Source organism: Melozone crissalis, unplaced genomic scaffold (assembly GCF_028551555.1).
Source record: "Melozone crissalis strain CALT ecotype California unplaced genomic scaffold, PUWL_Pcris_2 ptg000004l_1, whole genome shotgun sequence".
NCBI classification, from domain to species: domain Eukaryota; kingdom Metazoa; phylum Chordata; class Aves; order Passeriformes; family Passerellidae; genus Melozone; species Melozone crissalis.
In genome coordinates this window covers 32,213,683-32,240,307 of record NW_026535782.1, presented here as the reverse complement: position 1 = coordinate 32,240,307, position 26,625 = coordinate 32,213,683, and the positions used below count along the sequence as shown (strand labels likewise).

Sequence of the window (26,625 nt, the reverse complement as noted above, 5' to 3'; positions counted from 1 at the left end):
AACCCCAAACAAACAAACCCAAATCCCAAACTAATAAACCAAGCAACAAACCAATGTCTCAGATTCAATGTTTGGTTATTTGCTGATCTGTTCTGTATTTCAATCTCTTTAAAATACAATCAATGTAGAAAAATTGCAATAAACTTGAAAAGCAATAACAATATTTTTGGAATATATATTCAAGAAAATTGAGAATGATAGAGTAAAATTCAGACATCATGAAACAATACTCCCAAACGCCATTTGAGAACATGCCTTCCTGCCTACACAATTACCTTTTCTTCTTCTTTTCTTCCTCAAAACAAATTGAAATAAAATAGTATCCACAAATTAAACACATTCCTGAAGAATATCCCAAAAATTGTTTTAGAAGCATATCCCAAAATCACACAAAATTATAAATTCTGTATACATACATGATAATTTTTTCTGCTTTAGAATTCTACATTGTATTTGCTTTAAAACCATTACATATATATGTATACCTTAATGGACTGGTAATTTATAATGTATTTCACTACCACTAAAAGAATCCCAACAGGTAGCTTTTTAAAAGTTTCCTATATGATACTCTCACATTAAACAAATACAGAAGATGGCTAAAATCAAAGGATTCACATTTTAAAAATGAAGTTATCATTACTATTAAACCAAGTATAAATTGAAAAGAATGAATAATTTAGCATTAACCACCAAGCTTTAACTGAAGTACAGTAGTTTCAAAACAAAACATGTAACATACAGTAGAACTCTATAAAAATGAATTTTCCTTTGAAGAAAGTGAAGAAAAGAATTTGGAAGGTGCTCAGTCTTATTTTTCCTTGTTTTAATGCTTTTTCACACCTAATCTGTAAGATGTATCAATTTTTGCAAAAATATTTTTAAGGAATTCAACCATCTAGTCTCTGTGCATACATAACTTTATATTTGGAAAAACTCTCCTAAAGCCTAGTGATTATACATTTCAGCATCCCATCCTCCTCTTTTTGTCTTACTTTGTCAAGTAAGGCCTCTCAACCAAAACTCTGCCATGCCACCATTAACCACAGGCCTCATCAGGAACAATAAAATAATATTAATATGATAAATAAATAAACCAATAAATCAATAAAAACCTGAGCAAATGATATCCTGCCATGGTAAGAGATTTTCTCTTTTTTCTTTCCCCCTTTCCTCATTCATTACCTGCTGCTCACATACTTGCTGTGTGCTTATGTGAAAAATTCCCTTAACCAGAGCTAGCAAGGTCTGTACAAGCATTGTGAACCCAGTCATGCTTTGGCACAACAAAGACATTCACAGAAGGAATAATTTCAATACAAAAAGTGTTGAAAGACAGCTTTCTTAGCTTTTTGTTTTCTCTGTGGATACATTTCAGCTTGAGAGAGCTGGCAGATTATTTATTCAGTCTCCTATATCTTAATTATTCAGATCTGCAAAACTTGTAAAAACATTTTGGTACCTTCCTGCATTCACAGTATAAGGTTTGCTTGTTTTAGTTACATCCACACTCTAACGTGTACCACACTTTGATGCAGTACAATGCTTTGTGCTTATTGTGCCCAGAAACAGATGATTCACAAAAAAAGCCTTCCCCACACATGAAAATAAGTAAGTAAATAAATTAAAAGAGAGAAGAAAACAGAAGAAGAAAACATAGTTTGAGATCAATTTCGAAGAAATTGATTTGTCTTCAGAATTATAAATCAGTGGTTGAATTGTTAACGGAAGTCTCTTAATGGAAGTCTCTTCTAAAGGGAAAAACAACTGACATAAGCTAATAGCTTACATTTTTAAAAAATATTTTTATTTTTCTTTTGGCTACCACATCAGAGTATGCCTTATATGCAGCAGAAGAAACTCATATTTGAATCTGAAAATTCTCCAGGTAAATCTACCAAATAAAATAGTTCATATCTATTTGGGCTGAATTCCTATTTTCTTTAAAGAGTAATCTTTGAAATAAGTTTGACCAACTAGTATTCCAATTCTCCTCCAATGAATGAAGCAAAACAGTATCCCTAATCTTTAAGTCCATGTTAAAGCACACCAGCCATAAAATGTTAACAGTAAGGTTATGAAAGCCCTGGATTAGCAGAGTAGGTAGATATGCTACTGATACATTCAGGCAGGAGAATGAAGATATAAGTAAAACTTTCAGTTCTTCAAAAAAGAAAGTTCTAGGACTCTACATTACCATACAAATCTCTGCCCTGTACTGGAGGTGGCAATAACTCATGCTGAGTGGGTAAGTAGCAGATGATGCATATATGAAACCGACTGTGTTATCCTCTATATGCAAACCCTTACAGAACTCCAGTTGAGGGCCAGTTCTCTTCATAAATGACTTGGATGCAGGTCTTAAAGGCATACTAAGTAAGTTTGCCAACGATTTGAAACTCAGATGAACTGTCAGCTCCTGTGAGGGCAAGTGCTGGATTCTGCACCCTGGATGTACAAACAGACAGTGGAATAAGATGCTGGAAAACAGCAACATGGAAAGGGACCCAGGGGTCCTGGTAGATGGCAAGTTAAACATGATTCACAGTACCATGGCATTGTGAGCCAGTTGAGGGAGGTGATTTTCCCACTCTACTCTGCAGTGGTTTGATCTCACCTTGAATATTGTGTGCAGTTTTGGGCACCATAACATAAGAAGGTTATGAACCTATTAGAGAGCATCCAGAGGAGGACTGCTGATCAAAGATTTCCTTAATTGCATGGGCTACAAATAAAAGATGCTGCAACTTTTTCAGTCTAGTGAAAAAGTCAATACCTGAGATTACAGATGCATGGTGGGTTGCCCCCTGCCAGTATCCAAGCACTCACACAGGGTGAGGGGAGAAAATGGAAGAGCAAAACCAAGAAAATCTCTGCATCAAAATAAAGGCAGTTTAAAATGGGGAAGAAAAAAAACAAACCATACTAACACAGCAAACAGCAAAGTGAAGGACATTTCTCATCATTTCTCACAGGAAGAGTGATGCTTAGCCAGTTTCCAAACAAAGCCACCTCAGAAGCCAAAACCCTTCTTGTTTCTCTACCCCAGTTTTTATTGCTGAACATGATGTTATATGGACTGTTATATCTATCCCTTTGGCCAGCTCAGGTGAGCTGTCCAAGCTATGTTCCCTCCCAAAAAGAGAAAGCCTTGACACTGCTCAAATACTATTCAGCAGCAGCCAAAACATTGATGTGTGTTATCAAGGCTGCTTTAGTCACAAGGCATCATCCAGGCTACTATGAAGTTAACACTATCACAGCCAGAACCAGTACAACGTGGAAACTTTCAGCTGAAAATTGATTTGCCAAGTTCTCCTGAAAGGCAGACTAATTTTACTCACACATCTCAATTTAATTTAAAACACCTAAATAGAAAAATGCTGTTTTGAAAACATTAGCTGCCATTCCTTTTGATCTTATATACTAAATTCAAGAATGTTTGAAAACATTAGCTGTCATTCCTTTTAATCTTATATACAAGAGTGAGCTGGATTGGCAGTTTACTGCTGTGCTTTGTTCATTATAAAACAGACTTCTGAACCTTTCCTGTCAAAGCCATAAAGAGGTTTTCCCAAGAGAAGAGCACTAGCAGGGTGTAATATTGGCAAGGTGTTGAAGGTGGATCAGAAGGTATGATCTGCAAGCCCCTGCATCCAGGAACCACTTGTGTGGGTCTAAATTTATATGTGGGATTTTATTCTCTGACAAGCAGCTGGCAAACCTCATGATTTATGAGATACTGCCCAACAACACATAGAGAGCTTACTTATTGCAGGCGTCACGATTCCAGCCCTTGCCAACAACATAAATTATGGTAGCCTGACTGTTTTTTGGAATCACAACAGCTTTTGAGAAAACAGCTCCAAATACCACACTTTCCTATCTAGAGGAAAGAATATTTTTCATTACTCTTCTTCTAACCTGGAAGTGGGAAATCCATAGTCCAGGAAAAAAAGTGAGTTTCAGAAACACTGTTCTTCGCCTGGAATGCCGCAATTTAAAATAAATTTTTCCACATTTCTTGCTAGACAGCACAGGTGTGAGGGTAAATGTGTAGTCAAGAGTTGTTAAAGACCTTTGATAGTAGACAACTGATTCAATATTTCACAACCCTCTTTGTAATTTTTTCCTACACTATCTAAGAATCAGAAATAGCATTAAAGCTGCTGAAATCTGTAACTGCAGCCTTGACCAAATTTACTTTTCATTGCAAACCATCAACAGCGGTTCTGAGTCTTTATTTGACCAAAAGCTTTTGGGGCAATATATGCAATCTACTGAAAAGTGAGACATAAGTATGTATGTAATTCAAACAAGAACAAAATATTTCCAGTTCCCAGCAACTGAAAAGAATAGTTTATTTTCATCTTTTATCAATTTTTTAAAAGTATCCATCCACATAAATGAAAGCCCCTATAGCTTTCTGTCCTGAATAATTGTGTCTCTAAAACAATCCTAAACATTTGTAAAGAATTTGTTAAGATATGCACCATCAACAATTTAAAAGCTATACATCTAAACTGGTAGCTCTGCTGCTTTATTGTAACAAGAAAGGTATTAATTGGTTTGGATCTTCCTCTGTGTAAAAATCTTTTATGTTCAGAGCACAAAGGCATTAATGTGTTCCCCTAGAATGGGCTTAACTATTCCTTGCAGGCACCGTGATTCTTGATTTTACTAGATAAAAGTACAATTTGCTTAATTTACTAGATAAAAGTGCCATTTGCACCAATCTTTTAGTTGAAATGTTCCCTCTTTTACTCACTGGCAAACATACAAAGGTACTCTGTCCCAGAACACAGTAAATTTCTAAAATAGCTCATCCTGCTGGTGTTGCTTTTGAAATGCACTATCTTGAATGTTCTCAGAATGCTGCTGTTTCTGCATTGACTCAGGTTGCCATGAAAAGCTTGTGGGATGATAGCTTTAGTAATGTAATCAAAACTGAGTAAACTACCTTTTGAATAATAACGAAGAAACTTCCAATGCCATCCTAACTGGAATTTGCTTCTTTTAATACACATTTCTCACCAAGTCTTCTGCTTCTTATCCTCTTCAAAAGTTTTTTACTTCTACAACATGAAAAGTGGCTCTATCAAGATTCAACTGTAAAATCTGTTTGTAGTAAACTTCACTAGAAGCTCTTTCAGCACATTCAACATTGAGGATTGGAAGCTGAATATCTGCTGGTGCTTCCAAAGCATTTCAAGTGCCAACAGAAATCAGAAGAGTGAGTGGATTCTGGCTGACTCAATGCATTGTGTCTTGTCTGATGCAGACAATGTCTTGAGAGCAGAATTATATTTTCAGTAGCAGAACCATCACTGCAGTTACTATCAACTTCAGCTCAGCTGCAGCAATGCAGAGCTAAAGAGCTGATGCAACCAGAGATTTCAAAACGGAAAATTTAAATTGCATTCAGTGGAAGAAATGAAGAGGGATCTTGTCTCCAAGTTGATTTCCAAAGTATTTCAGGTGACAAATCAATGTCTCAAGGTGCAAAGTTGTCATTGTTGTCTTACTGTAAAACTTTAGTACCTTCTTTGTCAATTCTCATGGGTAGCTCCTCATGGCCAGCTGACTTCTCCCTCTTTGCCACAGCACCATCAGTTGACTCCAACACTCTCTCAACTAGCCAGCCCATGTTTTTATATAAAACACTCAGCCTCATTGGATATACCTATGGCCTACTAAGGGCAGGCCTGTTCCTAATCCTTGGTAATTAGTACAGCTGCAACTCTTCAGGGGTGAGATTGCCTTTAGCGCTATCTCTTACTCTTCTACAATCCATCCTCCCACAGAAAGTCAACAGACATGACCTAATGTAACTGCTTCCTTTAGGAATTTCAAAACAGATTCACTGGCTGTGAAGGAGCAGCTCCCAAAGCAAGGGTATGTTTGATTAAATATCCTGCTTTTCCAGGCCTGTTTAGACAATTTTTTGCTGAATGTGGAAGATGTGATAGGAGAAACAAAGGCAACTTATATCACAATCATGTAAATGGTAGCAGCATGTCAATTTTTGTTGCTCCTTGTATCCCATTCCATCTTAATCGAAAGGTGTACTCTTGATTTCTTGCTGAAGGACTTCTGGAGACTTTCTCCCTTTAATTAGTTCCCATAGAGAAAATTCTTCCATGCAAATAAAATATAATGAAACACTAAGCAAGTCAGCGGGTGCTGCAATGTCATTATATGCACTGGCTTGGAAAATACTTTTGTTATTAGTCCTTTCTTTGTCTGAAAAACCTATCTGTTGCAATTGTAGTAAATATACCACTGGATGTCATTCAGAGCATGATCACCGACAAGAGGGAAAAAATTAACTAGCAAACCTTTGGGACTTGATAACTGAACTGTGACCACATCTGGATCACTGGAAGCTCTCACTAAACCAAAAGACTAACGATGAAAATATATACCACACAGGATGTCATGATTTACAAATACTGAGGAAGATCCTGAACTCTGTATCATTTCACAGACACCTGATGATGTATAAGGTTTGGAAATGTAAAATTTGGCTGAAAAAGAACTATCCAGATGCACTTTCATAGCAGCTTCATGCTATCTCTACAAATATCCCCATGAGACAATACTCATAGGTCAAAACATATGACTATTAGCAAAGAAGCCCTCAGCATTGTTTGTGCCACAAAACCTCCAGCCACAAAGCCTCCAGCATTTTTGTGTCCATTTTTCAGTCCCTACACAAATGCGACATTTTGGCAATATGGAAGAAGCATACAGACACATCTCTAACCCTGTCTCTGATCTGCACTATCTATATCACATCTTTTGAGCAGTCTAGTATATTGTGCTGAGGAAGCAGAATAAACCATGTATTAGAGATGTCAGAATTATTAGATTTAAGGCTAAACCCAAGGGAAGAGCCAGGAGCATGGAAATTCCACAGCATTTCAGGTCAGTGATCTAGCTTGTTTAGAAATACTCCGCTGCATTCCACTTGAGTGATTGGTTCTAAAGGGTGTTTGGAAAAAATAGTTATTATAGTGGTCTGTAATAATCTTCTTTTAATGTTGTGTGATAACAGTAGCCTAGAGTGAAGAAAGGACCTAAATTTGGTTGATTGTCCTGAACAGCTCAGTTTTTGTCCTCAGTTTGGAAGTAAGAAATACTGTTGGTTAGTAGTAGCTACAGATTTTCTTAAAGTTTGTAGAGAGAGTTCTGGGAGCAGAAAGGTCAGCAGCTTAATGAAGTCTTTTTGGAAGACAGTTACATCTTCCTGCTACAGGTCTAGGAATCCTGTCTTCTTGGAATTATGTTCATTGATACTGCAGGAGCAGATATAAGCCACAGTCCAAAGTCAGGACAGAGACCCCCTTTCTCCAAAGAGCACATATGTTCTATGAACATGTACTATTTGAGTATCATAAACTAGTTTATAGTTTCCCTACAAAGTCACTGTATACCAATGATGGGATTTCCCAAAGATTTAAAATGGCAAAGCCTCTGTCATTGGCAGAAAGGTTCACAAGTGCATATTGGGAAGTGACTTGGTGATGGACATACTGTATCTGGTTCACTTTGACCCTGCCTGATTAAGGGATTTAATTTCTCAATACAGAATCACCATGTAGCATCTGGGGTTCCCAATGCAGCAGAACCATGCACTTTTATTTATCATTTGGTATATACTGCATTTAGCTAACCTGTTAGCCAGAAACAGGATAATCCATTCATCTGGATTTATGGCTTGTGAAGTTTTATTAATTTCATTGACAAAAGTGAACACTGACCTACCTGAGGACTAGTGTGACATTTCTACCATCCACATAAAACTCTTTTAAAGAAATTAGTAAGATTTCATTAGCAGGTCATGGTTGATGTTCCTCTTTCTTATAAATACAACATTGATAATCTATTTTTCATTAGTTCACTGCTTTCTTCATAGGAGCTTTTCCTTAAATATGTGGGGAAAATATATAAATTTTTCCTAGGCTGTTCTTCACTCAATGAAGACAAAAAGCACAAAGCTCAAGCACTGAGGAAATATTATAAATACAGCACAAAGAATAATTTAGGTTGGAAAAGACCTTAATGATCACTGAGTCCAACCTTTGACTGACCACCACCATGCTCATTGGTACTAAGTGCCATGACCTTCTTGAACATCAGCAGTGATAGTGACTTTACCAACTCCCTGGGCAGCCTGTTCCAATGCTTAACTATCCTTTCAGTGAAGAAACTCTTACCGATGTCCAACCTGAATCTACTCTGTCTCAGCTTGAGGCCTCTTCCTTTAATCCTGTCATTGGTTGCCTGGGAGATGAGACCAACTCCCATCTGTATCCAGCCTCCTTTCAGATGGGTAGAAACAGTGATAGGGGCTCCCCTGAGCCTCCTCTTCTCCAGACTGAACAACCTGAGTTTTCTCAGGCACTCCTCACAGGACTTGTGCTCCAGACCCTTCCCCAGCCTTGTTGCCCTTCTCTGGGCATTCTCCAGAACCTCAATGTCCTTCTTGCAGTGAAGGGCCCAGAACCAGAGACAGGACTCAAGGTGTGACACAATCCCTGCCCTGTCCTGCTGGCCACACCATTGCTGATCCAGGCCAGGATGCCATTGGCCTTCTCGGCCATGTGGGCACAGCTGGCTCACGTTCAGCTGCTGACAACCACCACCCCCAGTCCTTTTCCTCTGCCCAGCTTTCCAGCCACTCTGTACCCAGCTTGCAGTGCTGCAAGGGGTGGTGGTGACTGAAGTCCAAGAGCCGGGTATTCACCTTACTGAACCTCAATCTAAGCAGAAACATCTAAGAAAAAAAAAAAGTCACACCTGTAAATATATAAAAATTCTCCCACTCACTAATACATGTAAGCCTAAAACTTAAAGACTGAAAAAATGGTGCTTGAAAACTCGCTGCTATCATATTTCAGTGAAATATACTTTGATCCTTAAACCACAGCAATTCCAAACCATTTTCAGGCTGTGACACAGGAGTGGTAAAGCAGTCATCTTTGGAAGTAAGACAAATGCAAAGTGCTCATAAATTTAGGTATCAAAAAGGGCTAAGAGCCCTTTGCAGAAACAGTGATTAGAAAGATGATGATGAAATTTAAAAACAATAAAATAGGCAGTTAAGAAGTTAAACATGCTTAAAAAGAAACAGATAATGTAAGAAAATCTATAAAAACAACTCCTAAATAATCACAAATTCAAAAGTGAAAGACAATATTAAAACAAAAATGTATTTGGGAATACATTAATCTGTTCCTAGTTCAATGAGGACATAGCTAATACACTTCAGTTTTATGTAATCTGAAAGTCTCTTTTTGTTTTACACCTCTAACTGGGAATGCACTTAAAAAGGCAAATGATGAATGTGAACTGCCAAATTAATTGAATGCATAATTATTATAATGAGAATAATCCATTTTTATAATGAAAAAGGAATCTTTAAACAATTTAGGCTTATTAGAAACAATGTATTATTCAAAGGAAACTATTTTAAAAGGAGGTGTCAACAGCTATTAATAAAACAGAGTTAATTTGAAAATCCTGTTGGGTTCTAGACTTTTCTATTGCAATGAAGACATTACAAATATAAGGGAGAAGGGACCTCTACAAACATTTATCTTGAAATCTTACTCCTTCTTTTTCTCTTTGCTTTATTCCCCACTCCATTTTCATCATTTTGGAGAAAGGCCACTATATGCAAGTTAAGAGGCATATAGGCAAAACCTATTTTTAGCAGACAAGTAAAATGAAATCCACTTTAGTGGTTTTTGAGGGGTTTGTTGGTTTGGGGATTTTTTGGTGTTTTTTTTTTTTTGGTGGAGGTTTTTTGCTTGTTTTGTTGTTTTTTGCTTGGTGTGGTTTTTATGATTATTATTTTTTATTTTTGTTTTTAAACAGCAAATTATAAATGAAATCATACTCCTGGTGATAAACTCTTTATACAACAAATATCACTGTGGATTTATGGTGTTTTTCATTTAAGGAAAAGCTAGTACAGAAAGCTTCAACAATTTCAAACTCCTCAATTACACTGCATCCTACTTACTGAAGAATTTTTTTTTTTTTTTTTAGAAAAGATGAGCACATAAGTATGTCACTGTTTGAAATGCACCTCATCTCTGTGCACTGACAGATTTTATACATAATCTTTCTTCAGCTTCTCCTGAGATAGGCTCGGTGCAGACAGAAATAGAGACCTTCATCTCCTTTGTCATACATCCAAATACTATATCCAAAATTACATCATACATCCAAAATATCCAAAATTACATAAGTCTCTGAGCCTTAAGGGCACTTGTCTGACCTGACCGAACATTCCTATGTTGGGCACATCTGTTGACAAATTTGATGTACTGATTCTTTAGATGCCATTATGTTCTTAAAATATTTAGAAGACAGTTCCTTTTAACTTGTTTAGTTCATAGGTACCTCTTTGTGGTTTCTCAGACAGACACTTAGATTCATCCCTTTCATTTCATCGAGGCAAGTAGCTCAGGAAGAATCAACAGTCCATGGAGACCACTTCAATTATGTCATAAATCTGTTGATAAACAACATTACCAAGATCTTGCAGGATTCAAAATGGCCTACTTGAGTTAAATGTTCAAAATAGAGGGGGATGCATGACTGCCAATACCTTGAGTAGATGCGGGTATGTCAGTTTGAAGAAAACTTTCCCACAAAAAGAAATGGAAATTTAAAAACAAATAAATATTAAGTTTGACCTCTTTTAGTCATAAATGTTCATTCTAGGCAATCTTTAGAAAATGTGTATTAAAAATATCCAATTAAAAGCCTCAAATCTTACAGAAGCATACAAACTCAGTATCCAAAAAAATTTCTCTAGTTTTCTAGTTCAAAAATGTGTATATTGTGAAAAAAAAAGTATTGGCGCTTCATCACTCACTTTTTCTTCTTCCTGATTCATGAGAATTTTCTCTCTTCCATCTGTGAGGTGTAGCATACTGTGCACCTGAGCAGCTTGCAGCAAATCACTCATCAACCCTCATGTATTTGTAGGATGTAATGGTTTTGCACCAAGTTCAGATGTTCAGATAACTGACATATGAGAGGTAGAAAGCAAGAAGGGCAAAAGAAAGGTGGTCAGGTGAGCAGCAGCCTGCATTTCCATCTGAGAGAGGACTAAAAAGAAAGCCCTTCCCCTTATGTCCAATGAAGTGGCATCATGACAGCAGTCTACAGGGATTTATATATCTTCAGCTTTTGCACTATTTTTCCCTTCAGACATCTTCAAACATAATGAGTCTGGGAAACACTGCTTAAAACTTAAATCCCCTTAAACCCAAAGTCAGCCAAGTACCTATAGAAAACTAATTGTAATGCCAGCTTGAGCAGAGAAACATGCTGTGGTGGTATATTTCAAGGAGAAACCATGAAACTGTTCCACTCCCTCCAAATTTTCATGTGATTAAGTAAGCTGCCTCCTGCACCAAGTCACACCTAAAAATAGCTTTGGCTTACGGCTTGAATTAAAGCACATTATAATACAAAGGTAAGCCTCTTAAATGATACAGCATATTGACAGTTTTTCTCATAGCTCCAAGAAAAGTCCAGAAGGTTAGAAGTCAAAAAGAACATCTGCAGAACCTTGAAGCAAAAATTATAAGTGCATGCAATCCATGATCCAAGAAAATCTTCAGTCCATTTATTCCTGCTACTCCATCAACACCCTGTCATGTCCCAGCTGACCACTCTTTTCATTTGGCTGCTTTGTGAAGTATGTGTTTTTTTAGGACTGATGCCAACTACTTTATTCTCTCATCTCAACATCTTCTGCTGAGGAAAAAAAGTAATCTCTAAGATTTACATGCAAAATATGAATGTATTTCCCCAGGATGTAGAATGTACCTGTGACAAGGTGCTGGAACAAATTAATGAGATGGAGAGGTAAAGCTTGAAGTGTTCACTGAGATTCCAATGGATTATTTGGAATGCCCCTGGTAACACACAGTACACAGCCCTCATTATTACAGAAATAGGTGGAAAAGAGAAGAGAAATAAAGCAAGGAAGAAAAGAAAGAAAAAGCAAGGATAATTTAGTTTACATTTTATAAAGTTCTGTGCCAAAGCGACAAGGATTTGAGACCAGCTGTACTACACAGACACAAGAAACAAGCAGAAGTAGACCATACCTTCCTCATAGCTACTTTGATATAAATGTAGAATAACATCACTGAACCAGTGAGATGATCAGAAGTTATATTGTGAAAAGATTTCACACTCATTCAGAAGAGCTCGCTGGGTATAATGCTCCAAGACCTAGTGGCTGTTAAAGAGAATCTTCTTGTGTCTGCTGCCCTTCAGCATCCATTTCACTATGCTGTTATTCCAAACACTGACTGAATTTCACCCTTCTCTCCTAATCTGCTGAGTAGAACCTTGCTTATGTTGATTATCACCTCTGCACAATGACAGAACTCACTTTTTGAACCTGGTACACCATAAAGGAAAAATTTTCCCATGTTTTTAGGAAATAATCTTAATTAGGAAATAACACACCACGTTAATATTGTAATCTGGTAATGAAGAAGTCAATATGTCAGACATGAATGATGATTTGAATAACCATGCTTTTAGTTTATAGGATACTTGAAAATGGGACAGAGGGAATATTGCAGGAAAGGACAAGCAAGTTGATGAGTAATGAGTGAAAAAGAAAAAAAGTTCTAGACGTATAATAAAATACACTAAATCCTAACATCATTTGCTGAGATGGACTGTTGAGACCAGCCACTGAATTTGTATGCAAAGATTTCTTAATAATTGAGGGCAGCTTTCTTAGTAACAAAAGCTGGAAGGGGTTTGAGTAGGATTTCAAGAAACCATCAGCTGTAACTTTTACCAATTGTCTTGAGATAGACACGATACTCACATCCAATTGAAATAATAGGGTTTACATGCACAAATATCCCTATCATCTTTACTTGTACAGGCATAAAGAGAAGACAAGTCTTTGAACTGTAATGTTTCATAATGCAAAATAATGCAGCACTGAGCTACATTAATTTAAATACAATGACATGTTCTAAGTCCAAATGTTGATTCTAGGAATCTAATATACAGAATTTCATACTGCATAGGCCCAATGATACAATATATGAGCAGTTCAAAGATATCACAGAGTAAAAACATGGTTACTATGTGAGATTTATTTTCCCTCTTACCCACTCCTTTTTATTTACTTTACCAGTAAGAACAGAAGAGAAATGAAAATAATATACAAAGATATATATATATATATATATATATATATATATATATATATAGTGTGCTTTGTACTTCCCTACCTTCTTCCTAAACTAAGACAAAACTTACAAAGTGCTTTCTGTGTTCCAACTGGCACAACATAGCCTGCATTTTAAGATTTATCCATTACCAGCTTTAAAATATATTAAGAATTAGTCTATAAAGATAAATAATTTTGGTTCCCTGAGAACTAAACACATCTGGAAGTGTTTTTTGCACATCTAGCAAAAACAACCCAAAGTTACAAAGATACCTCAAATTAACTGTGTGCTGTATGCAACATGCATGGTGTAAAAGGAAAGATACAGCCAACTTGTCAAAACCTTTTGTAATACTTAGCCATTTCAAGCCAAGAAGGTGGTGGGAAGGAGGTAGATGTAAGGCCTGTAAGAGACTTCAATATACGGAACTCACACACACTAAAGTAAAATTTCTGATTGCCCACCCACTAACAATCAGTGAAGTCAGGCCAAAACTGTTAACAATAATATTCCAGGCCATGAAACTTTGACATATGGCAAGAGTCACCTTTGTTCTTTCCCAGAGAGGCAGCAATACAGAAATTCCTCTCATAGCAGGAAAGTGACGCAAAATACGAAAATCTTCACCTCCTCTTCTACAGTGATGGAAAAATGGTAATGAAGTAATATACGGTAGATTAGTTTCTTTCCTTTTAAAGAAGATGTTTTGCCAGAAGAACTTCTCAAATCTTTAATCACTTGGAGAGATTAACAGCAAGCCTGGAATACATGTTGAAATCCTATCTATCTGAAACATACCATAATGCATGTAGCAGTTTCCTTTGGTGGGATCCAGCTGAATAGCCTTCATGAAGTATTTCTCTGCCTCACTCTTGCGTCCCTAAAAAAAAAAAAACAGGGGTGAAATTATTTTAACAGTGTGTCACCCTGGACAATCCTGTCCTGCAAAAAATTTCAAAATTTCAGGCACTGCTGAAAAAAAACTACTATTATCACTAGGCTTTAAACCAAAAAAATACAAATGTTTAAGTGCTACAGTAAGTTTTGTGGTCAGCTACTTTATGGTGCAGATCTCCAGACTGAGGAAGAAATGTATCCAACCTCATCAATGTCCAAGAAGTAAGGAACTGGTAGAAACATATTGCAAAAAGTATTGCAAAGGGCTTTGGAGTGCATATCAGTTCCATGCTACTTTTCTGGACAAGCATCACACTTACCCAAGCTAAAGTCAGAGAGAAACTCGGAGAGAGCTTTAGTCATGCTTTTAAAAAAAAGTCAGTGCAGGGTGGGGGAGGGAAGGCATGTTATGGTTCTATGAAATTAAAGAATCCTAGAAGTTCTCATGTTGGAAAGGACCCATAAATATCATTCACTCCCACTCCCTGCTCCTCTCAGGACTACCTAAAACCACATGACCAAGTGTTTTCCAGATACTTCTTGAGCTCTGACAGGCTGGGTGCTGTAACCACTTCCCAGTGACCTTAGCAGTGAAAAACCTTTGCCTAATATCCATTCTAAATGTCCCCTGATGCAGCTCCATTTCTTTGCCTTGTATCCTAAATAACAGTATATACACAGCCAAAGGTAAAGTTACCACAAAGGAAAGTAAATAAATAGAAAGTAATTTAGGGTTTAATGTTGAAAGTTTAAAAAAAGTATTTCTGATTTTAATATGGGAAGTCGGATTTTATCAGAAATCAATTCTGAAAACCATAAAACAGCTGTAATAGAAACGGAAATTTTTAAAGACAATGGTTAAAGGTACGACAATTGGTCAGGGAAAAAAAAACCCAACACCAACCAAACTAAGCCTAACAGAACTGATAAAAAGAATAAACTGATAAAAAGAATAGACATCTTATGAGACAGAGATAATTCCTTATCACTAGAATCACCAATTCACTATACTCCCATTATGGTATAGAAGAGCCAGAGCAGATCCATTAGTGGCCATTATTCTTGAAAAAACAGTGATATTGGATTAGTCTAGTCTGATACTCAAACACAAATCACTTTCACATATTCAGTAAGACACCTGTGACCTGTTTATCCCTATCCCCACAAAATTAGCTGCTGTGGTTTGTGCTATAAAATAGGCAGCCTGCAGAATCAAGAACAGTTAAGCTTAACCCCTGTGCAAGAAAGGCATTGTGGTCTGCACCTCTCAAGTTGCCTTGAGTGTGATTTCACAGATACAACCATATAGGCCTTCTCAAGTTTTGTGGTCTGGAAACAGACATGGCACACATCCTGCACTATCCCACAAGTTAACATAGGAATAATAATGAGGTCTGTTCATGATTACAGCTGCCTTAGATTCTCAGTATTTCCCTCAGGGGTCTTAGAGACAATAAAATAGAGTGAAGGAAGTTGTACAGCACACCAAAAACCATATGAAGACCAGGTTCCACCAAAACCAACACAGAGGTCACATTTCAAGAGAGCATCGTGGCAGAGATACGAGCAGGCTTACCATTTACAGGACTCTAGTTTCACAGAATGAATGTTCATTGGGGTAAGAATTCAGCCTTATTTTTTAGTGACCTTTCTTTGGTAAACCCACATTCCTTAAAGCCAAATCCATATGGCACAAAGTTCCTATCAACCAAATGGTGCAATTACATGTTAGAGTACACTATCTTATACTGCAGTGGCCCATCCTGCTTTATAAAAATACCCAAACTACAAGCAACAAAACAAACCCATAAAGAAAAATCCCAAAGCAAAAACCCATATGACACATAACCCAGACTGATTTTTCCTCTTTTACTAGTGCAGTAGTGACATTTATTTTATATATATATATATATATATATATTACAGTTTTTTAAAATAGCATGTAACTATAGTTAAGAACAAAAAATGATGAAAAAAAATTATCAATTTAAGCAACTGGCAGGGTGTGGTGATAATCGAACACTCAATTTTTCACATTTAAGTCTAAGGCTGGCAATTTCTGGTCTGGTAAAAGTTACAATGGCTTATCTAAGTCTAGCTTTGAGGCTTCAAAATGAGAGGCACTAAGCATATGTATCATTAATACTGACAGAATGAACATCTACAGATTTTGCATAATTGCCTTTTTTAACAGACCAACATTAATTAGTTTTAGCCGGTTGCACTTTGTGGCTATTTCTAGAATATCAAAGCACAGTTCATTAAATACAGTCACAAAATTGTAGCTTCTACCTACAGAATTAGAAGGCCACAAACATTTGTCAAACATGATTAATTTTTATTTACTATAATCACCAAAAATACATGACTGCTCTACACTTTTTGGCACTTTCCAAATGGCATACTGCACTCAAGTTCAGGCTAGTCAGGAGACCTACAATACACAGTGATGACAGGTGCCAGCATACATAACATCAAAAGAACTGTGCTATTTACAGGCTCAAGTGGTCATTTCACAGATAAAGGAGAGAAAAAGCTTAAATTACATCCATCAAGACATAAAGTTATCTGATTAAAAACATCAACAACTCTGTTTGTTCATGCTGACCATCACTTTCATTTATCCACATTTGACAAAAATTATTTTAAAAAACGAATAAAAGTGTTTTCTTGCAGACTGGCATTGTGAGGAACCTTGCATCACACCAGCAATAATGTCCTCTTTAATGCAGTCCACTGCTAAAATGTCAATACCTCAGCATAGATTTAATACACATTACTTTTTGTGACAAAATATGTAAAATACAACCACTTGACAGAATCAGGCTATTTCACAATAAAAACTTAGTATTTATCAATTTGTTTCAATTATCCAATATACATCTTAACTACTCAACAGAATGCAGACACTGTGTAGTTTACTTGACAGTAATCCTGTCACTGTTCCTTTCCCACTGTATGTTCTCAGTGTTAAATAAAACAGATGGTGTAAGGGAATAAAATTATAACTTTTTAAGAAAATCCAAATAATTGTTTAAACAGCTGAAAGCTGAAAACTACTGATTTGGGACAGAAAGGCATTTGGTGTGCATGCTCACTGTTACATGTATTGACCCATACAAAGGCAAGAATTGAGAGCCACTGGTAACCTCCCAATTTCTAGCAGCAGGGTTTGTAGTCATATATGCATAATTACATGCTCTGGCAATTTTACAAAGCAAAAAACTAAGTTTACAACAGCATGATAGCAGACTTATTTGAAGGATAAAGAAGTTATTAATAAATTGTAATGAAAAAACTTGACAGCCCTGAGGATTAATAATGGGATAGAAAATACCTTTCTCCTCTTTGTCACTATTTACATTGAGTCCAGGTCAGGAGCTAATGAAAAGGTGCTCTATGACAGCTACTGGTCTGCTCTGGAGAAATGAGTGGGTGGTCCCAGCCCAAGCCCTAATGGAGATCCTCTGCACAGAGGTACTGGCATATTTATGGCTTTCCAGAGACTAACAGTGCAGAGACTAACAAGACAGAATCATAAAACAATCAATGCCAATCTCCTTGCTGAAGAAAAGAACTTGAACATGATGAAGACACTTTAATAATTGATTTGGAACACTGGCTGATATTTGCCTTACTGCATCTGGACCTAAAGCATATAATGAGGACAAGCTTCCTGGAGTTTTCCATTAATAAAGAAAACACCAGTCCCCCTCCCCCCTGTCTCATGCCCAAATATAGATGAATTGCCCCTGCTTACCATCTTCCAGCAATATCAAGAAATTAAAAATGAAAAAAAAAATTAAAATTGCAGGTTAGTAATACAGGGCTCTTATAACCTAACACATAAGTTGTCCTGGCTTTCAGAAATACCTCACTCTCCACAGATCACACAGACTCTAAATCAGAATGGCTGGGTGCTTGCAGTTTTGGAAAACAAACTGTTAATTGTTTAAATATCATTTCAGGAACATGATTTTTAAGACCAGTTCTTTGCAGTTGACTGCAAGAGATTTTTTATTTTATTGGTTGCTTCTTCCCTAGAGACCAAAACAATATATCTGTACTTGCTAATATGGTCAGACATTCAGCTTTCTTACAAATGAAATGTAAATTTTTGTTATGATTACCAAAACAAGTGAAAGAAAGCCAGCTAAGGGCAGTTCATTCATTAGTAGAAGACTGTATTTATTCCTAAAATATTAAAAAGCTGAGGACAAAACTAGCATTTTGATATCCACCCCAATTTTTTTTTTTCCTCACTTTTCTCATTAACTCTGCCAAATTCATGTTGAGGCAGCTGTTGTACTTCAGGCTGCTGGAGGCCCAGGGACCCTGCAATGGTAGTAAAACTGGGAAAGACTAATACAGCTGAGCAGCTCTGAATAACCCTCCTGTGGAAACTATGATGACACAGTGGCAACCAGTAAGGTGGTGCAACAAATTAGGTGGTCTCTGCAATTTGAACCAACTTTATATGACATAAATATTCATCATTCTTCAAAACTTAGGAGGGTTTCGCCAGTAGGACACAGACTTCATTCTTCAATATAGTTTTACCAACTTTAACTGGTAATAAGGTGATTGCATAAAGAACTTAATTTATGCTACAAATGCAGTTGACTGTCACCCTCCACATCTGTTTTGTTTGGGTTTTTTTGGCTAGCATTCACATTTTTAATAAAACAGATTGAATTATGAAAAGATTTATTAATGGAAGTTTGATTAAAATGTGCACATTGATAGAGAAAAACAAGTATTATGTTACATGCTTTTTTTCTTCCTCTCTAGGACATTTTAAAGTCACAGACTATTCAGTGATAGTAAAAAAGTTGGAACTGAACCGGTAACTTCCTTTCCATGTTTCTTTAAGTTATTGCAGACCTGCATATCCTCTTTCATAACCAGTTCCTTTTGCCTCACAAAAGTTGGGAGGCAAAACTCAAATGGTGTGATGCTGAGTAAATTAGTAATACATTCTTCAAATGTTTTTACTTAGCTGGACTAATGAAACAGGAACTATAGCATTGCACCTTACAATGATGTCATTGACATAGGCAAGCTTGCCACCCCAGGTTTAAATATCAGTAGTTCAAAAACAACTTTAATATTTAGCATTTAGTAGCTAAAGGGATCCTTTTTTTTCCCCTTCATTTTGCTGTTATTTCTAACTCTTCCCTCTTCACTCTGAATTACAACACAAATATCTTGTACCATAATTTGTATGTGAAATGCTAGACCAACTGAAATATACAGGACTTGGATTATTAACATCAAAAGTCTAAAATTTATCTCAGTTTCTATCCTTCCTGTGCAGTCAGGAGACAAATCCTGCCTTTTCATCTCATCTTTATTAAAATAAAATAGTAACAATCAAACATGGGAGAGAAGCCATCTCAGTGTATGGGAGCATGAACTGGACTGCTCTGGAGGAAATTACACTATAAATCTTTATCTACCAATTCAAAATAATTCACCGTTTATTAAATTTTATAATAAATGTGGAGCAACTTTCTTGTTGTTGTCCAGTGTGACACATAACGGTCATGACTAACCTTCTCCTCCCCAGTCTTTTCACTGGACCAGGGCCCTCACATGCACAATCCCGTACATTGTATACTGCATGCACAACCCAGTATATAACCTCGTTGCTTTTGGAAATAAGCCTTGGTAGAATCAAGACCATCCAACCTCTTGTAGTTTCATCTTCTATTTGCACCTTATGAGGTTCAATTACATCTTAATATATAACATTAGCCCTCCTTCAAACACATGCAGAATTTTTTTGAGTAAAAATCCATCTACTAGCTTCACTGAGATACTACCGAAGTCAGTATGATTCTTCTGTGAGCCAAGGTTAATTGAGAGAATAGTAACAAACTGTGTTCTTGAGTATACATCTGCAGTGATAATTAAGGGCATGAAAACCAGAGGGTTGAGATTGAAGCAGTGCCCATTGACTTTGGTGGGAATTTACTGGACCTTAAGCATTTTGGAATGTGACACGCCTGCATGGGAACTGACACACAGATCTAGAAATTAAAGCACAGCTCAAAACTTCACTGGCTTGGGACATGACTGAGACACACTATTAAGGTGGTATTTTTTCAAGTATTATGTATCAAATTAATCAATAATATATATTAAAGCTATTTCACATCCATTTTCTTGGTTTACGTGTCTCCTATCACCAAAATAATTCTTGTTCTATTAAAGTATTCAAACCAATACAGAAAAGAAATGTAGGCGTAAATTTTTTCCCCTTGGAGGATTTTTTATTTGGTTGTTCTGTTGTGGTGGGTTTTTTGTTTGGTGGTATTTTTAAATAGTGCATCTATTTTTAGTGTTTTCTTTTGGGGTAACTTTAGGTCTAGAAGGAATTTACTTCATTACATCACTGTTGGAACCAAGAAATATTCTGTAAAGTCTTAAGTAAACTTTTAATGAATGGATTTCATTCTATACCTCGTGATTTATTTACTGCCTAGACCCATATTGAAATACTCACTTCAGTCATTAAGCTTTGACCATTTTGCATTAAAAATATGTAATTAAATGTGAAATAAATTTCCAGGTTATCTGTTCAGTCTTAAACCACATTTTATATTTTCTGATAAAGAAATGTATTAATATCTACTCACATTTCACTGGCCAGTGAGTAGAATATAAATTCAGTATTTTCACATGCTGTCTTCACTGAGTCCTGTGAATTTCTCTAAGCTAAATTTGGCCTATTTTTTCACAATTCCTGACAAAATTACTACGCATAGCATAACTACAGCAGCTTTATTCAACCATGTAATAAAACAAAAAAGACCTCTCTTTTGGTGCATTAGAACTAGATGATTTTTAAGGTTGCTTCCAAACCCAAAGCAGGCTGTGATTCTTTCATGAAAGCAGTTCATTCTGTGTCAGTGATGTTCTCTGTAACAAGCTTTAAATTTATGTTGAGTAAAGTGAGAAGTTTAGGGCTCCCTCTTTCCTGTCTACAGGAAGTTAGAAACACGATACCAAAGATGAGATCCCTGAAGGAGGTTACTGAGGGGTTACATGCCTAAATACCTGTTCCAGAGTCATTTATGAACTAGACAGATATGGTATATTTAAATGAAAATATTCTGTTTTACAATTAATTCTATTACAGCTGGCATGCAGCCTAACACATGTCCTAAGGGGACTGGAAAGTATATCTATGGATGCAATACTTCTGGCACACCGCCAGCCTCTGAAGAAATACAAGCTCAATAGATGTCAGCTATTGAAATTTCTGTAGTTCGGAAATCCTGTCATTCAGACTGGATGTGTTAAAGCTCCAGATACACCAGATAACCAAACCTTTTTAAAAAGGGCCCACACTTCTGAAGTCAGTAAACCTGATTTTTCCCGCTGAAGAGGAAAACCCCTTCCTTCTAGCCGCTACAAGTGAATTGCTTGTAAGCTGGAAACAAAAATTAAAACAACTCACATTTTGCAAACTCAGAACTAAATACAAACTGTGCACATATCAATTTTAACCCCCAAGGGATTTCAAGTGTCCAGAAAGCTCATAGTGTCTATGCTAGGCTCCAAAGACAAACTGAACACAAGACAGAAAAACAGTAATGGCTATTGGTTGGCTTAACTTGATTTCTCAGGCAAGGCATTCTCATGGATTCAATGTCATTTTTATATTGTCATGCTGTGACTTTACCTGAAATATCCAATTTTCATTTAAAAAAAAAATCTTCCTAGAAGCAGTACTAATGGCCAAGGGATATGGTTTTCCAAAATGAAATACCAAGGAGTTTTCCTGATCTAATTAAATTGACCTGTTCAGAAAATGCCTTTTCACTAATTAAAGATTTCTCTATGTGTAGGCATTTATTGGCCCCCTAAGTATTACTGAAAATATTTTTGTTTGCTTTAAAGGAGTTGATTACTGAAAGAAGAAACTGTTCTGGAAGATCATGACTAGATTTAACAGAGCATTTCAATTTGCTATTTCTTACAGACAGTCATGATTCTTTTGACATCATAACTGTTCTCCCTCATTCCTGCATCCTTCCCATTTGTGTAAAGCTAGAGAGACAGAAAAAAAGTAGCAATGAACCAGTGACATTAAAGATGACAATATGACACATTTTTCCAACAGAAATGCAAATTTCCTTCCTGTGCTGAAACATCAGCAGCGAGTAATTACAGGAAATGTAAATGTTGAATCAATCTATTCATCTACACCATTCTTCTTTTCCCCTACTGTCCCATGCTTTTCTGTTTTTCCTATCTTCTATATATTTCCATGTTTTCATTTGTTTATATTTATTTTGAGATGACAGTCAAGCACTACACCAATTACTGAATACTGTAGGGTATTTGATAGCAGCACTATGAGTAATTTCACAACTAACCAAAAATGTCAGGATACCTCACTGGACTTCTGTTTGTCAGAAGCATAAGCAACAATCAACTGCAGGAAAAATATGGTCACTCACTGAGAAACAATTATTTCAAAACTTAAGAAAAGTACTAAACTTCAACATTGATACTTGAATGTCATAATCTGTTACTTTTATATTAATCCAAAACACTGCCTGTCTCTATCATGTCTATGACTGCCTTTTTCTAATCCCCTTTTGAAGAAAATATTTTAAAATAAAATATTTTATATTACAGGGAATCTTCTAGGATGATTATTGCTGAATTTAATACTTGGAGTTCTGTCAGCAAAATTTTACAAGGCAAAGTAAATTTTTCTTACAGCATTTTGGGTGGTTTTCCAATCCAGTAAAAAATAGGAGATTAACAGCACTGTGTGGAGCCATGTAAAATGCAAAAAAACACTGTGCAATTTCTTCCAGAGATATATAGCAAAGCCTGTAATTCCTAGAGGTGACACACTAAATGTTACAAGATGATGCTGACCCTAAGAATTTTAGCAATTAGAGCCACTACTGCAAACTATGCAGGGTCATTTGTGGGCTCAACTTCACTCAAAACAGACAGAACAAAACTTGAAAACATTTATTTGTAATTGAAATAAAGCATCTCAGACTAGCATGCTACTGTAATAATCAACCACTGACTGATGGCAGAGGCCAGACATTATGAGGGAGGGTTTCTCAGTCTTCTCTTTAGGACTACTAAAGTGAGAAGAAGAAAAAAAAATTAAAAGCCTTACTTGCAAATTATTTTTTTAGCAAGACAGCCAATGCCTTCTCTTCTAGAAGGTCTGCTCATATAATGGAAAACAAATTACAATACATGCTCAAGGCATCACCTAGCACTGTCATTTTTGACAGACTCATTTTTATCCTAAAGCTGAGAGCCATGCAATTTTAAAGTCTTTCAAAAAATTATGCTTTTCTTTGTAATATAGAAATAAAATACCTAAGCAAGGGATGAGGCTCAGATGCTGTGGTACGAAGCTACCAGAAGATTGGCTATGTTAACTAACATGTCACATTGAAAAATAAATTCCTCACTATTTAAGCATCTTAACAAGCTACAGGCATGAAAAGCACATAATGCTAAAGCACTACAGTTCTAAACACCTACATGTCGTTTCAAAAATATAAAAGAAGGACAAACCTAAGCCCCAGACAACTGGCTATTTTCCAATTATTCTAGTAACTGAGCTACTAATCATGATTTTCAACCACTATATTATGCTGTCCTAGCATATTTTCGAGAAAATTGTAGCTTAGTGAGCTGTAATTCTTAGATATAAACATATAACATGAACTAATATAGGAGCTAGGAAATTCTTGTAACTTATGATATTAGGTACCAAGACTGTAAATTCATTAGCTATTCCTCTGGAGCTCTTAAGCTGATCTGTTTTTCCTGCATATACAGCAGCATGCCCAAGTCCATTTGGGCATTACTTGTATCTTTTCCAGCCTAAATGATTCTCTGATTCCGTGTGATGCTGCTTTCAGTAAGATTAATACTGGCAACAGACTTGAGAAGGCAGAAAAGCTGAGGTTAAAATTAAGCCACTTCATTGGAATCAAAGTAAGGAAATAAAACATAGCTGAATTTGTGAACTTTACAGGTCTGACTTTACTAGGGGGTTTTATATTAGAATTGCCTTAGGCTGGAATTTAGGAACTTGTCTGGAAATTACCTCCTCTCCTCCCTTACACCCCCAATTTCACTGACAGAGAAATCTCCTATCTATATTAGCACCTACATCCACCTTTCACTACATCAGCAGTCTCACATTTCTCTCCTAGAAACGAGACACAGAGAAGTGTTATTAACAGTTTTGTCTCAGTACCTATATTCAGAAATGGGTTTGTAAAAAGTTCAAAAGTTTGATTCCAACAGAAGACAGCAAAGAAGCCTCTAACACATCTCTAACATCCAAAAACTACCTGAAGTAGGCTTTTCTCTTTCCTAAATTTACAGGCTGTGAGAAAATTATCATTAATCCAGGCAGGAAAATAGAAGAATAAATCACAGAGGTAGCTCATGTTGGGATTGGGCTGAAATAACTATACCAAAGGGAGCAGCTCTAATCTGAATCCCAAGGAAGTTTGTGAAGAATTCCAGGAAGCATGTCAGTTACAGCAATTATGAATTTGCGATGGGAACTAATACTAGGACAGTTCAGTATGCCAGAAACTGGACAAAATTCATTTTGTGAATTACTGAGCAGACAGTAACCTGCACAACTGATTAAGTGACCAAAATGGAGAGAAAAATCACATATTTTACTGCCAAATCTCTCCATCCATTTTTGTGTTGAATATTTTTTCAGAGCTGTAGTTTAAAGAACTTATTTGAATTAATGCAAATTTTCAGTAAATCAAAGATAAGGGAACTTTATTTTGCATTAATGAAGTAACCATCAGAAAAATATTGTGCCATCTGTAAATACTTTGTTATCTTAATGTTCCTTGCTATATGTTTATGAAATCCTGAAAGTCAATAGGACATCAGCACCAACTTTTCAGCTTACACTGCGGTCAATGGAAGGGACATCAGACCTATCTGTACATATTGCCATGAATATGAGAAGCAACAGTAATAAAGACAAAAGTGTCAAGAAATAATAACAAAGAAATGTGAGGAGAATGGACTACAATTATGGCACAGAGCAAGTATAGGAAAGCAAGTGTGTGTAGACAAAGGAAAGGTATTTCATTTCCTATCATAGTGCAGTATTCAGGGTTCAAAGCTGTATACAGTTCTTCTCCTTGCTCAGGCATGTTCTTCCACAGCTCAGATGCTCAAGGCACAATCCACACCACACATATCTTCCATTTATATCCCCAGAGAAATGCAAACAGTTCAATTCTACTATTAGGACTCATGCAGATTTTTCATTAATTCCTTCTAAAAGTTGGGATACTAACACCAAATTTTAATCCTATACCCACACTTTCACCATGAGGGAACAGAATTAAGAAAAAATAAAGTAGTGGCTCACAATGTTTGTACACTTCTGGGATTTGGGGATTTAGTTATTTTGAAGAAAACTGTGAGACCTTGTTTCCCAGAATCACTGCAAGACTTTCCCTAACAGAGCTCATATTTTACATACACAGCAGTCAAAAAAATTAACCAGAGAACTACTGGGGTAGGGGGGTGTGTGTACATAACAAAAAAACCAAACAAACAAAAAGAAATTTGGATTTTATTAAGAAAACTCTTTCCTTCCTCTCCTGGACAGGACAGGGTTAATTTTTGCAGTAGCCAGGAGGGGACATGGCCAGGACCCAGAGGTTATTCTAATAAACACCTCCCCATCCAGGAAAGGGGGAAAGGGGTCACTTCTGGATCGAGGAGCATGGGGGCACGGTCGGGTTTTGCCGCGGGTTGCTGAGTTGTGAGCATTCCCATGTGAATCGCTCGCCTCCCTCATACACTTTGTTATTAATATTGTTGCTCTTACTATTCGTTTTATTATTTTATTACTGTTTGCAATAAATTGTTCTTGTTTCAGCTCATGATCTTTATCTTTTGTGCCTCCAATTCTGCTCTCCACCCTGTGGCAGCAGGAGGGAGAGTGTGTGGTGAGAGAACAGTGTGTGGTTTGGAGCGTTACAGTGGGAACACTAAATTGAGAAATACTATTCCTAAACCACAACACCTCCCCACAGCAATTCCAATAAATTAGCACTTTTGTGTCAAAGATCTCCTAAGGAGAAGCCAATAACACTGACTTTCTGCTATTATTCTTAGGTCCAATATACAAAGATATCTGCTAGAAAAGCAAGATAAATAAGGAAATCTTCCTGTACAACCTATTTGTAGTTCTATTCTAGAAGAAGGCAAACAATGGGTGCATATATTTGTCAATATCCCAGCAATTTTAACTGGAAATTGCTCAAAAAACCAGCCTTTCCAGGACATGGAACTGACAGGCATAAACACTATCACCCTGACTTCCATTTTACGTTAAACCCTCCTTTCACATAGCTTTTAATAAAACTCTGCATTTAATATTACATAGTAACACAGACCAATTTTCAAGTCTTTCAAACCATGTTGTCACCTGTTACTCATACAG

The 26,625-nt window shown here is 36.4% G+C and overlaps 1 protein-coding gene across 1 annotated transcript in view; it reads right to left on the bottom strand.

Annotated features, from left to right (window-relative positions):
* The window catches only part of TMTC2 (transmembrane O-mannosyltransferase targeting cadherins 2), a 232,694-nt gene that overhangs the window by 30,097 nt on the left and 175,972 nt on the right, over positions 1-26,625 (bottom strand). Inside the window, exon 9 of the mRNA XM_054277726.1 lies at positions 14,031-14,112. Within this exon, the coding sequence (XP_054133701.1) occupies positions 14,031-14,112 (82 nt within the window). The remainder of the gene's footprint in view (positions 1-14,030; positions 14,113-26,625) is intronic.